The sequence below is a fragment of the Oncorhynchus keta genome, chromosome 35 (assembly GCF_023373465.1).
Source record: "Oncorhynchus keta strain PuntledgeMale-10-30-2019 chromosome 35, Oket_V2, whole genome shotgun sequence".
In the NCBI taxonomy this organism is placed as follows: Eukaryota; Metazoa; Chordata; class Actinopteri; order Salmoniformes; family Salmonidae; genus Oncorhynchus; species Oncorhynchus keta.
Window position 1 is genome coordinate 57549478 of NC_068455.1, and position 12308 is coordinate 57561785.

The following is a 12308-nucleotide window of genomic DNA, read 5'->3' on the forward strand; positions in this document are numbered from 1 at the left end:
TGGGATGTGGATCTTGACATAGGTCTAAAACATCTAACAACATTAGATTTTGGAGTGGAATGTCCCTTTAACTAGCTAGCTCGTAGTACCCATGCGTACATTCTGAGGTCAACAAGATAACTCATTAGATAGCCTTGGTTCTCACAGATATGCGAAGCCATTTAGCTCCCGAGCTATCTAGTTACTTTGAACAACTGCTGTGCTTCGTGGTTGGTTTCAGAGAATGGAAATGTTGGACAGGCATCATCTCCGCTCACTAAGCACTTAGTTTTCACTTGTGTTTTTTAACTACTGGAATGGAGCAAAACGCTACATTGCTACATTTTCGGTTAGTGCACCAATTAATTACACGTTTGGGGCATTGCATCGTCGTTCAATACAGTAGTTATCGATTGCTATTTGCTACAAATAGTCCAATAGTTATCCACTACCCCACGTAACATGGCCGACCATGTTGTAAAAAAAAAAAAAAAAAAAAACAGTATAGCGTCAAACAAGCAAAAATGTTTGAATCGAAAAACCAATCATCTTCAACATCAGGTGCCTTCTTGATTGAGATGCACAGAGACTTACTAGAAAATACTTGTTTTACACTGGAAAAGCTAAGTTGATTACATAATGTAGTTTTATCCACACCACAGTCAGACGAAGTACATTTTCATTGATTCATTTTGACAATTGGTAAGAGACAATATGTTACTAAAATGCATTTGCAAAGAAAACATGACATCTTGAAAACAAGGACAAGGAATTCAACACACATACAGTGAGCTTGGGAAAGTAGTTGTTTTTATTTTGGCTCTGTAATCCAGCACTTTGGATTTGAAATGATACAGTGACTACGAGGTTAAAGTAGATATGTACTCTGTACTCTTTAATTTGAGTGTATTTTCATTTATATCGGGTGAACCGTGCAGAAATTACAGCGCTTTTTGTATATAGTACCCCCATTTTAGGGGACCAAAAGTGATGCGGCAAATTCCCATAAATGTGTATTAAAGTAGTAGTATTTGGTCAAGCTTGTGTGAGATATTATGCCTCTCTCCAGTCCAGTTCCCAGAACACAATATCTATCTTCTTGTAGAACTCCTTGCGGAAATGCTCCTGCAACTGTAACAGAAATAAGGACAGACTCAGTTTTGTATTCGATGTGTTATAGGAAAACGTTCCATTTGATTTACTCTGTACAGTCTTTTTATTGTGTATGTGATGGGGAACACATATGACACTGAACTTCGGCAAGTTTTTTTTCTATTTACTCTTACTAGCATCCCTGTCGCTGATTTTATTACATTTTTTAAATCAAAGATTGTTCTTGCAATGACCCTGATACAGTATGCGGTTGTCCCACCAATTCATTGTAAGTGGCTCTGGATAGGAGAGTCTGATAAAAATGACTACAATGTACATACGTAATGTGATTAAAAGGTTCGGTGATGAATGCCATGTGATTGGAGGATTTGATGATGATGACCTCACCTTTGACAGGACCTCTGTCTGTGTGCGGATGTCCTCGCAGTGGAGGGGTACGCTGGAGGAACACTTCATGGTAATAGTCAGAACCCTCTTCTTAGCAACTGGCAGTGACAGACAGGCAGGCAGGCAGAGATACAGAGAGGGACGGAGAGAGAGAGAGTAGAGAGAGGAGAGAGAAAGGGCAATATAGAGGTGTAGGGAGTTGAGATTTAAGGGAGTGATGATTAGCAAAAAACAAAGACAAACATAGTCACTATTATTATTACATTTGTAAACAAGATATTGTTTCATTTACTTGTCATCTGTGATACTGTGACCGGACTGCTTTCCTGGGTTCCCGCCTTCACTCGTACTTCGAAGTCGTAGTTGGTCCCAGCATGCAACCCGTGAAATATATAGGTGGTGGCATTTTTCACAACGACATTCTTTGCCAAATTCCAGAATTCAGTGGTGTATTTGACCAGGTACGTCAGTTCTACGCCTTGGGATACCTTGGGGGCTCCCCATGACAGGGTGACATGACTCTCACTGAAGGAGTCGATTTTGGCCGGTTCCGGTTGGACAGGAACTGTGTGCACATGGGTGAGAAAAATATTGACTAGACGTCAACATTAAAAAGTCAACATTTCTATCCCCTAGTCTTTTTTTTATTCTACCAGTATATACACTTAAATCCTGGATAGGAGTGTCTCTTAACAAGGGCCCCAAGGCCAGTGGAAGCAAAATATCTCCATAACATCAGAGATCCACTACCACATTTTAAAATAGGAATGGGGTTCTTTTCTGCACATGCATCTTTCTTTCGACCCAAAACCCACCACTGTGTGCATGGTCGAGGGACCTCTATTTTCACGTCATCTGACCATAGCACCGGTTCCAATCCAAGTAGCAATGGCATTTAAGAACCTCCAAGCGTTTACATTTGTTGGATGACATGAAAATAGAGCTCTTCGGCCACGCAGACCAGTGGTCGGTTTCGCGATGAAAGAAAGATGCATATGCAGAAAAGAAAGAAAAAAACACTCCTACTTTAATATGGTGGTGGATCTTTGATGTTATGGGGATATTTTGCTTCCACTGGTCCTTGGGCCCTTGTTAAGGTCAATGGCATTAGCTTTACCCAGTTCTAGGACATTTTAGACAAACATTTGGTCGCCTCTGCCAGGAGGCTGAAACCTGGCCTCGGGTGGTTCTTTCAGCAAGACAATAACCCCATGCACACATCAAAATCCACAAAGAAATTGTTAATTGACCACAAAATCAACGTTTTGCAATGACCATCTCAGTCTCCGGACTTGAACCCCATTGAAAACCTGTGGTTTTAATTGAAGAGGGCAGTCCATAGGCACATATGAAGGATATCAAGGATCTGGAAGGTTTCTGTATGGAGGAATGGTCTAAGATCCCTCCCAATGTGTTCTCCAATCTCATAAAACATTTTAGAAAAAGGCTCAGTGCCATAATCCTCACAAGATTAGGTATTGAAAACAGGTGGCAATAACTTTGGCCCCCATCTTTTAAAGAAAAAATATATATTATTTGTAAAACAAAACAAAAAATAGTATGAAATAATATAATTTCGCCAAAATGTTGAGCATTCATTATAGCTCAGTATTTGTACAGTCTTTTTTTGCTCATCTTTATCAACGGTGCCAATCATTTTGGACTTGACTGTGTTCATCTATTCAAAGAGAGAGAGAGAAAGGGAGTTAAACTAATAACTCACAAGTGAAAACTGTTCTGCTACTTGGTTGGCTCTTGAGATACCCATTCAGAGTGGTGACTGTCACTGTATATTCGGCTCCTGCCTTCAGTCCCGTGAAGGAGAGAAAACTGGTGTTTTGCTCCTTTTTTTCGACTTCCTGTTCCAAGGCGGTTAATTTGAGCTGAACGCTGAAAGTCTCGTAGTTGCCCGTGGGAGCTGTCCAGGTCACCTTGATGGTGTACGTAGCAGGGACCAACTCTAAGTCTGTAATGCCACCTGGACCTATGGGGGTGAGAGGGAAAAGCGGGGGGTAAAGAGTCATGTGAGACAAGGGGAAATACATTACAGTAACAAATTGAGCGCATCGGCTATTCCTATGATAATATACAGTTATTATACATCATTCACAAAGATACTATCCAGCATACCAATCAAGCAACCCTTCAACAAATTAACCACCCAAAAAACCAACCACTCAAAACATCCAATCAATCAACTAATGCCTCATTATCCTGGGTACAATTTCCCCTTGATACAGATCTAGGATCAGCTGCCCCTCCCCAAATCCTAACCTCAACCATTAGTTGTCTAGGGGCAACTTCTCCCAACACCATTATCATCTGTCCAAACTCACTGGTGAAGGCAATCACAGTGCTGGGCTCTCCTTTCACAGATGCATCGGGCACCAGTGCTACCACGCTCAGCCAGAGCTTGGCGCCTTCCGGCAGTTCCGTGACCCGTAGACTTGTATTGTTCAGGTCTATGTATTTCAGCGTCCTATAAATAAACAAGCAATGGCCTTGCGTCAATACTGTTCACACGCACTCGTCTTGTAGATCAGAGACTGTTCTCTGTTCCATATAGCTGGAGAATGGAGTGTGTTCTATTCATTACATTTCTATGTGAATTCCCAGGTCATTTAATGCACTTGGTGCTTTCAAGACAACTGGGAAATTGGAAAAATAAATAATTCCAGTTGTTTTGAAAGTGGCAATTTCCTTATTGTTCTCAAGGTTCCCATGATCCCATGGGGAAAAAAACATATGGGTCTTTTGATTTATAAAAACATTAGCAGTAAATAGTCAAATGGCATGTGTTTGGTTTGGGCTACGTGAACAATGATAGCCTACATACTTGATAGCAGCCTACATACAGTACTTGTTACTGTTCTATAGTAGCCGACAAACTTGTTATTGACGTTTTCTTCATGCAAGACGTCCACTCTAAACCCAGAGATATTCCCTGCGGGCTGCTCCCATTGGAGGTGGACAGAGTCAGCAGTAGGATCAGACACCTTTAAGTTTGACACCTTTCCTGGCTCTGAAGGGGAAAGAAGAGATCAGTGTGTGTGTGTGTAATTTGCACTGGGTCATGTACAAATTTGAATCTATGAAAATGATTTGGGGTGCGGTTGCATCCTAACCTTTCAATTACAATTACATGTCAGATTCATTTTGTCAATGGAATGAAATTGTCGTGGCACGCCTTATTTACGGTTTCCCCTATAGAAACGTCCCTCTAGGAAAACCAGTCAAACATTTGCAAAGGAAAATCAACAACTAACAACAGTTTGCAGTGACTTACTGGTGTAGGAGGAGATGTTCAGTGAGTCTCCCTCCATGGACTCGTCCTCCACTTTGGCGTTGACGTCAAATGTGTAGTACCCCCCCGGTATCAGGCCTTTCACCACAGCGCTCTCTGTGTGTGTGGTCATTTTCAGATGAGGTTGACCCCTCACCTGGATGTAGTAGAAGTCACGGTTGCCCTCAGGAGCGGACCAGGACAGGGAGATGTTGGTTTCTGAGACCTTGGTGACGTTGAGGTATTTGATCACATCAGGCTCTGAGAGAGAATGAATGATCAGTAGTCAGCATAATCATCATCTCCACTGATATCGATGCCTTAACATTGTTATGCCATTATCATAACCATCTACGCATATAGTGCCATTAGAAAGTATTCATACCCCTAGACTTAATCCACATTTTGTTGTTACAGCAGAAACTCAAAATGTACTAAATGGATTTCTCTCACCCATCTACACAGAATGCCCCATAATGACAAAGTGAAAACATGTTTTTAGAAATGTTAGCAAATGTATTAAATTAAATACAGACATCTAATTTACATTAGTATACACAATACTTTGCTATGACTCTCCAAATTGAGTTTAGGTGCATCCAATTTCCTTTGCTTATCCTCGAGATATCACTAGAACTTTATTGGAGTCCACCTGTGGCCAGTTCAAATACTTGGACATGATTTAGAAAGTAACACCTGTCTACAGTCATCAGGCCAGTTTATTAGGTACACCACCCCGTTCACAAAAAAATGAATCGCTCCTACAGACAGTGAGTCGTGTGGCCGTGGCTTGCTATATGAAGCAGGCAGAGGCATTCAGTTACTGTTCGATTGAACGTTAGAATGGGCAAAACAAGTGCCCCGAGCGACTTTGAGCGTGGTCTGATCTTCGGTGCCAAGCACCCCAGATCTAGTATCTCAGAAACAGCCGCCCTCCTGGGCTTTTCACGCGAGACATTGTCTAAGGTTTACAGAGAATGGTGCGACACAGAAAAAAACATCCAGTCAGCGGCAGTCCTACGGGGGGCAAACAGCTTGATGATGAGAGGTCGTAAGGAGAATAATATAATAATAATAATATATGCCATTTAGCAGACGCTTTTATCCAAAGCGACTTACAGTCATGTGTGCATACATTCTACGTATGGGTGGTCCCGGGAATCGAGAATGGCGAGAATCATGCAAGCTAACAGGTTGGGCCACAAACAGACAAAACAGTTCACAATTCACCTATCCTTGTCACGGGTGGCCTATTGCAGCAGACGACCACACCGGGTTCCACTCCGATCAGCTAAAAACAAGAAGAAGTGGCTCCAGTGGGCACACGATCACCAACACTGGACTATTGAAGAGTGAAGAATATTGCCTGGTGCGACGAATCCCAGTTCCTGTTACGTCATGCTGATGGCAGACTCAGGATTTGGCGTAAGCAGCATGAGTCCATGGACCCATCCTGCCTGGTGGTACAGGATGGGTACAGGCTGGTGGCAGTGGTGTACTGGTGTGAGGAATGTTTTTCTGGGACAGGTTAGGTCCCTTGATACAAATTGAGAAACGATTGAACGCCACAGTGTATCTGAACATTGTTGCTGACCAAACCCAATAGAGGATCTTTGAGATGAGATGGACTGTTCGCAGCATGAATGTACCGCTGTCCAACCTGCAGCAACTGTGGGATGCCATTGCGTCAGCATCGACCAAAATCCCCGTGGAACATTTCTGACACATTGTAGAATCCATGCCCTAAAGAATTCAGGCTGTTCTGGAAGCCAAGTGGGGGAAAGACCCGGTTCTAGATGGGTGTGCCTCAAACTTGCCGGTGAGTGTATATAAGGTCCCACAGTTGACAGAGCATGTCAGAGCAGTAACTATACCATGAAGTCCGAGGAACTGTCCGTAGATCTCCGAGAAAGAATTGTGATGAGGCATATACAGTACATTCAGAAAGTATTCAGACCCCTTCCCTTTTACACATTTTGTTACGTTACAGCCTTATTCTAAAATGGGAAAAAAATCATCATCAATCTACACACAACACCCCATAATGACAAAGGGCCTTGGCAGCACCATGCTGTGGGGATGTTTTTCAGCAATAGGGCCTGGGAGACTAGTCAGGATCGAGGGAAAGATTAACGGAGCGTACAGAGATCCTTGATGAAAACCTCCTCCAGAGCGCTCAGGACCTCAGACTGGATCGAAGGTTCACCTTCCAACAGGACAACGACCCTAAGCACACAGTCAAGACAACGCAGGAGTGGCTTAGGGACGAGTCTCTGAATGGCCTAGCCTGAGCCTGGACTTAAACCCAATCGAACATCTCTGGAGAGACCTGAAAATAGTGCAGCAACGCTCCCCGTCCAACCTGACAGAGCTTGAGAGGATCTGCAGAGAAGAATGGGAGAAACTCCCAAAATACAGGTGTGCCAAGCTTGTAACGTCACACCCAAGAAGACTCAAGGCTGTAATCGCTGCCAAAGGAGATTCAACAAAGTACTGAGTAAAGGATCGAAATACTTATGTAAATGTGATATCAGTTTTTTTTAAATACAAAAAGATATTTTGCTTTGTCATTATGGGGTATTGTATGTAGATTGATGAGGGGAAAAACAATTTAAGGATGTAATGTAACAAAATTTGGAAAAAGTCTAGGTGTACAAATGAATATAGTGGCTCTGCCTAGAGCTGGCCATCTGACCAAACTGAGCAACCGAGCAAGAAGGACCTTGGTCATGGAGGTGACCAAGAACCCAATGACCACTCTGACAGAACTACAGAGTTCCTTGGCTGAGATGGGAGAACCTGCCAGAAGGACAACAGTCTCTACAGTACTTCACCAGTCTGGGCTTTATGGTTGGGTGGCAAGAACAGAAGCTACTCCTTAGATCAGAGGTGGGCAGTTCCAGTCCTCGAGGGCCTGATTGGTGTCACAGTTTTGCCCCAACCCCAGCTAACACCCCTGACTCCAATAATCACCAAATCATGATCTTCAGTTTAGAATGCAATTTGATTAATCAGCTGTGTTTGCTAGGGATGGAGAAAAAGTGTGACACCAATCAGACCCTCAGGGACTGGAGTTGCACCACCTCTGCCTTAGATAAAGGCACATGACAGCATGCATGGAGTTTGCAAAAATACATTTGAAAGACTCAGAGCCTAAGGCAAAATATTCTGTGGTCTGGAGAAAACCAGTCTAACACCATCCCTACAGTGATGCATGGTGGTGACAGCATCATGCTGTGAGGGTGATTTTGAGCAGCAGGGCCTGGGAGACTGGTAAAGGATAGAGGGAACAATGAATGGTGCCAAATACAGGCCAATCCTTGATGAGAACCTGCTTCAGAGTGCAAACAACCCTAGGCTGGGGGCAACGATTTACATTCCAACATTGCAATGACCCCAAGCATACAGCCAAAGCAATGTGGGAATGGCTCCAGAACAAGAATGTGAAAGTCCTTGAGCGGCCCAGCCAATGCCCAGACTTGAATCCCATTGAAAATCTGTGGAAAGACTTGAAGATTGCTGTTCACCGCCACTCCCCATCTAAGATCTTGAGAAAATCTACAAGGAAGAATGGGAGAAAATCCCCAAATCCAGATGTGCAAAGCTGATACAGACCTACCCAAGACTGGTCAATGCTGAAATCGCTGCCAAAGGTGCTTCTACAAAGTATTAACTCAGGGGTGTGAATGCTTATGTAAATAAGATATTTCTGTATTTCATTTTCAATAAATGTGCAAACATTTCTAAAAACATGTTTTCACTTCATCATTATGGGGTATTGTGTGTAGATGGTTTAAATATATATTTTTTATCAACCATTTAGAATTCAGGCTGTATGTAACACAACCAAATGTGAAATTAGTCAAGGGGTACGAATACTTTCTGAAGGCACTGTACATGTAATTTCTATCTATCTAGCATCTACACTACTACAAGTTTAGTAGTAGTTGTACAGTAGCAGTAGTAGCAGTAATAGTGGTTGTAGCAGTAACAGCAGTTGTAGTGGCCCTATTCAACAGTGACATTTGATACTAGTGCTATTCTCCATACTCACTGGTGTAGAAGGAGACATTCTGTGGGTTGAGGTCCCTTCCACACTTAATGGGGAACACCTGGACTTTGTACTGGGTGCCGGCGGTGAGGTTGGAAAGGTCGTAGGTCAAGTAAGTCCGGTTCAAGTTGCTGTGGTTTAGGGTCAGGTTGTAGTCAGAGGAGTTGACCTCCACCCTGTAGTCGCTGATGTCACCAGGCCCGCGGGTCCAGTGCAGAGTCCCGTTGTGTAGGGTCTTGTTGGTCATGGTGGCGTTCCCGTAGAAACGGTCTACATACACAGGTGAGATGTGGTTGTTGATCGGGGTGGGTTGGGTGAGGGGGTAAGAGAAGGTGACAAAGACAGGGAAAAGGGTGCGAGTCAAATAGAAAACATATCAATATGATTACCAGTAAGTATTACACCCCCCAACATCAGCATCTCAATCTACTTCCCAGAAAGCCAACATCACACTAAATTCCATTTTCTAAAGAAGAAAAATAAATTAATTAAACCCCTCCTACCTTCATAGCAAATATAGGGGGTAGGCTTTGAGCAGATTTGATCAAACCAAAGTCCAAAACTGTATAGGGCTATGCACTGGTTCTCATCTGTGTCCGTCTCACTGATGCCACCAGTAACTCCTGTAAAGAACGTTGGTCCCGTAGTCATTTCAGATGTCATCGTTGTCACCTCTGTTGCCATTGTTGTCCTCTCAGCTTTCTCTATTACTTTCATCTTTGCCATGGCTTCCATCGTTGATAACTTTGTCATGTTTTTATCCTCTGGGAAAGGGTCATCTGTATCATTACCGTAACCAGTATCATTGTAGCTACCGGCAGCAGTAGGTGCCGGGGTAACATTGGTAGGCTTGCTCTCATTGGTGCAGGAACACCGACATTCATTGGGGAGGCTGGAGCCGTAGTTAACTTTCATCACATGGTCCTTGGGCTTGGAGAGTACGGGGTGGCCAGGGTACCAGTTCTGGAAGGTGAGGGGGTCTCCGTTGGACCAGCTGGACCAGGGGTAGGAGTCATTGCGCATAGTCTTGCGGAGGCCGATCCAGTAACTAGAGTTTAGGTTCTGGACGAGTTGCAGGTTGTTGTCAGGGGAGAGGCTCACCAGGTCTTTATAGCACACCTAACATGACAAAGTTATGAGTTATATCAGGGGTGGCTTTTACTGGGTGCTGGAGGGCCAGAACAGGTGCTGGCTTTTGTTCCAGTCCAGCACTAATATTTAATATCATCATCATTCTCAACCTAGTCACTGGTTTAACCAGGCATTTTAACGCTAGGTTGGAGATAAACCTGCACACACTTAGGGAGCCCCCAGAATAAAACATTTAAATCAAAGTGAATTGTTCATTCAGTATTGTTGTAATTGTCATTATTGCAAATATATATATAAAATCGGTATCTGCTTTTTTTGGTCCTCCAATAATCGGTATCGGCGTTGAAGAATCATAATCGGTCGACCTCTACTCTCTATATCTTTGTGTTCTACCTGGCAGTGGAGTCTGGCCTGTTCCCAGGTGGATGAGTTCGGCTGGAGGAAGTACTGCCGCTCAGCTAAACAGCACACCACCAACACAGCTGGGAGGAGGGAGAGAGAGAGAGAGAAAACTCAAGATCATATTCAGCTAACAGGCATTTTCCTCTTCAGTATGCTGATCAATGGCCCTATTCAGCCAATTGAAGGACCCATGGTTTGAAACACATGTTAAAATGTTATTTATTTTAGCTCCTAACATTCAGGCTTGTATTCATAAAACATCTCCAAATAGGAGTGCTGATCGAGGATCATTTTTGCCGTTTAGATCATAGACGCTTTATCAATACGGGTTATTGATTCGATTAGTAAATTGAAATTGATGCCACCGGTATTTCATATCAACACAACTGGGTGCCAGTGGATGCCTTTTATTTATGGGATGTCTTTACATGACATTTTCATATGACGGATAGCGACTCAAGGATGTTTTGGATACATTATTCCCAAACAGAATATCTCTTATAAATGTCACTTGGCATTTTGAATAATTAAGCAACTCTCTCATTCTTGCATCATTCTTTGTGGTTTAAGCTGCCAAATACAATATTTGTTTCATAGATAGTACTCTGATCTACAATTGACTTACTGCTTGTTTCTTTACACCCGACAAGGTTCACCTTCAAAACATTCATTTACAAATGAGAATGAATGCATTTGTCAAAAGCAGGAGCTCACCCCATAATAACAGATGTTGAATCCTGTCCATTCTTCAACAGATGGGATACAGACTTCTTCGTTCTGGGTACCTATTTGGATATTCACACTTGAATACATTTAATCAGACAAGTAGCTGTTGAAATCCACAAAATGTATTCAACATAAACAGATTTAAATCAGTATCACAAACCCTCTCAAGCGGAACAAAATCAAACCAACTGCGGGCACAGCGTTTGATCTACTGAAATGTGCAGGCACCTTCTTCCTCACTCCCTAATTCTGAACATAAATTCCCCTATTGTGATGGTTAGGTCATTTAAGGGAAATGGGAATTTGAATATGGGTACACAGACTACATTCAGAATGGGAGGGTGGAGGGAGAAGACTCAGAGGGAGTAATATCGAAAAACATATGAAGAGCTCAAGAGAAACAAATTACATGGGATTAGGGCCAGGAGTTTTTTCCAGAGACCTAACCTGGAAAAACATTGTGCCCTAGTTATTGTCTATGGCTATAACTGGTCAGGTTAAACTACTGTCCCAACATGGGATGTAATCATTAGTCCAAACAAGTTGCCCAAACAGAACATTTGCAAATAAAACAAGAGTTTCTATTGAATCAATTCAGTTAGGTCCCTCCACGTTCCGTTAAAAAAACGTTTTTACAACAGAATCAGCTAAATGAATCGTGTCACAACAAGCTATGGTGCCATCACCACAGCTTCTCTCGAATCAACAACCACTCCAAAACAGATGTCAATCATCTAGATCAGTGTTTCTTAATGCTGGTCCTGCACATTTTTTTCACACGAGCATTTCACACCCGATTACACTAATCAAAAGGTCCAATTAGTGGAATCAGGTGTGTAGATCAACAGGCAAAACAATTATTTGCACACCTTTGGGTACCAAAGACCAGGATTAAGAAAAACTGATCTAGATAGAATACCGGTGAAAACTACACTCGGTTGCCAGTTTATTTGGTACACCACCCCATTCACAAAAATGGTTCGCTCCTACAGGCAGTGAGTCACATAGTCGTGACTTGCTATATGAAGCAGGCAGACAGGCATTCAGTTATTGTTCGATTGAACGTTAGAATGGGCAAAACGAGTGACCTAAGCGACTTTGAGCGTGGTATGAACGTCGGTGCGATCGTCGGTGCCTGGTGTGCCGGTTCTAGTATCTCAGAAACAGCCGGCCTCCTGGGCTTTTCACAAACGACAGCGTCTAGGGTTTACCGAGAATGATGCGACAGCTCGTTGTTGAGAGGTCGAAGGAGAATGGCAAGCATTGTGCAAACAT

General features: G+C 42.9%; 1 protein-coding gene across 1 annotated transcript; it reads right to left on the reverse strand.

Annotated features, from left to right (window-relative positions):
• Positions 1–773: 773 nt before the first annotated feature.
• On the reverse strand, positions 774–11738 carry LOC118368686 (receptor-type tyrosine-protein phosphatase eta-like). The gene is made up of 12 exons (XM_035752987.2): positions 11194–11738; positions 11022–11092; positions 10299–10387; positions 9317–9932; positions 8817–9083; positions 4766–5023; positions 4369–4501; positions 3816–3958; positions 3203–3463; positions 1772–2044; positions 1480–1577; positions 774–1110 (listed from the first exon to the last, which is right to left on the reverse strand). Exons 2-12 carry the CDS (start codon positions 11050–11052, stop codon positions 1033–1035), a joined length of 2247 nt encoding a protein of 748 aa, XP_035608880.1. The 5' UTR covers positions 11053–11092; positions 11194–11738; the 3' UTR covers positions 774–1032.
• Between the last annotated feature and the right edge of the window lie 570 nt (positions 11739–12308).

What these genes read in the sequence shown, in the direction of transcription:
- LOC118368686 (XM_035752987.2), bottom strand. Translation starts at nt 11,052, where the DNA reads ATGGACAGGATTCAACATCTGTTATTATGGG. An exon ending in AGGCCAGACTCCACTGCCAG is followed by an intron (nt 9,933 to 10,298) that starts GTAGAACACAAA and finishes TTGTCATGTTAG; the next exon opens with GTGTGCTATAAAGACCTGGT. An exon ending in CACTGTGATTGCCTTCACCA is followed by an intron (nt 3,464 to 3,815) that starts GTGAGTTTGGAC and finishes TCACCCCCATAG; the next exon opens with GTCCAGGTGGCATTACAGAC.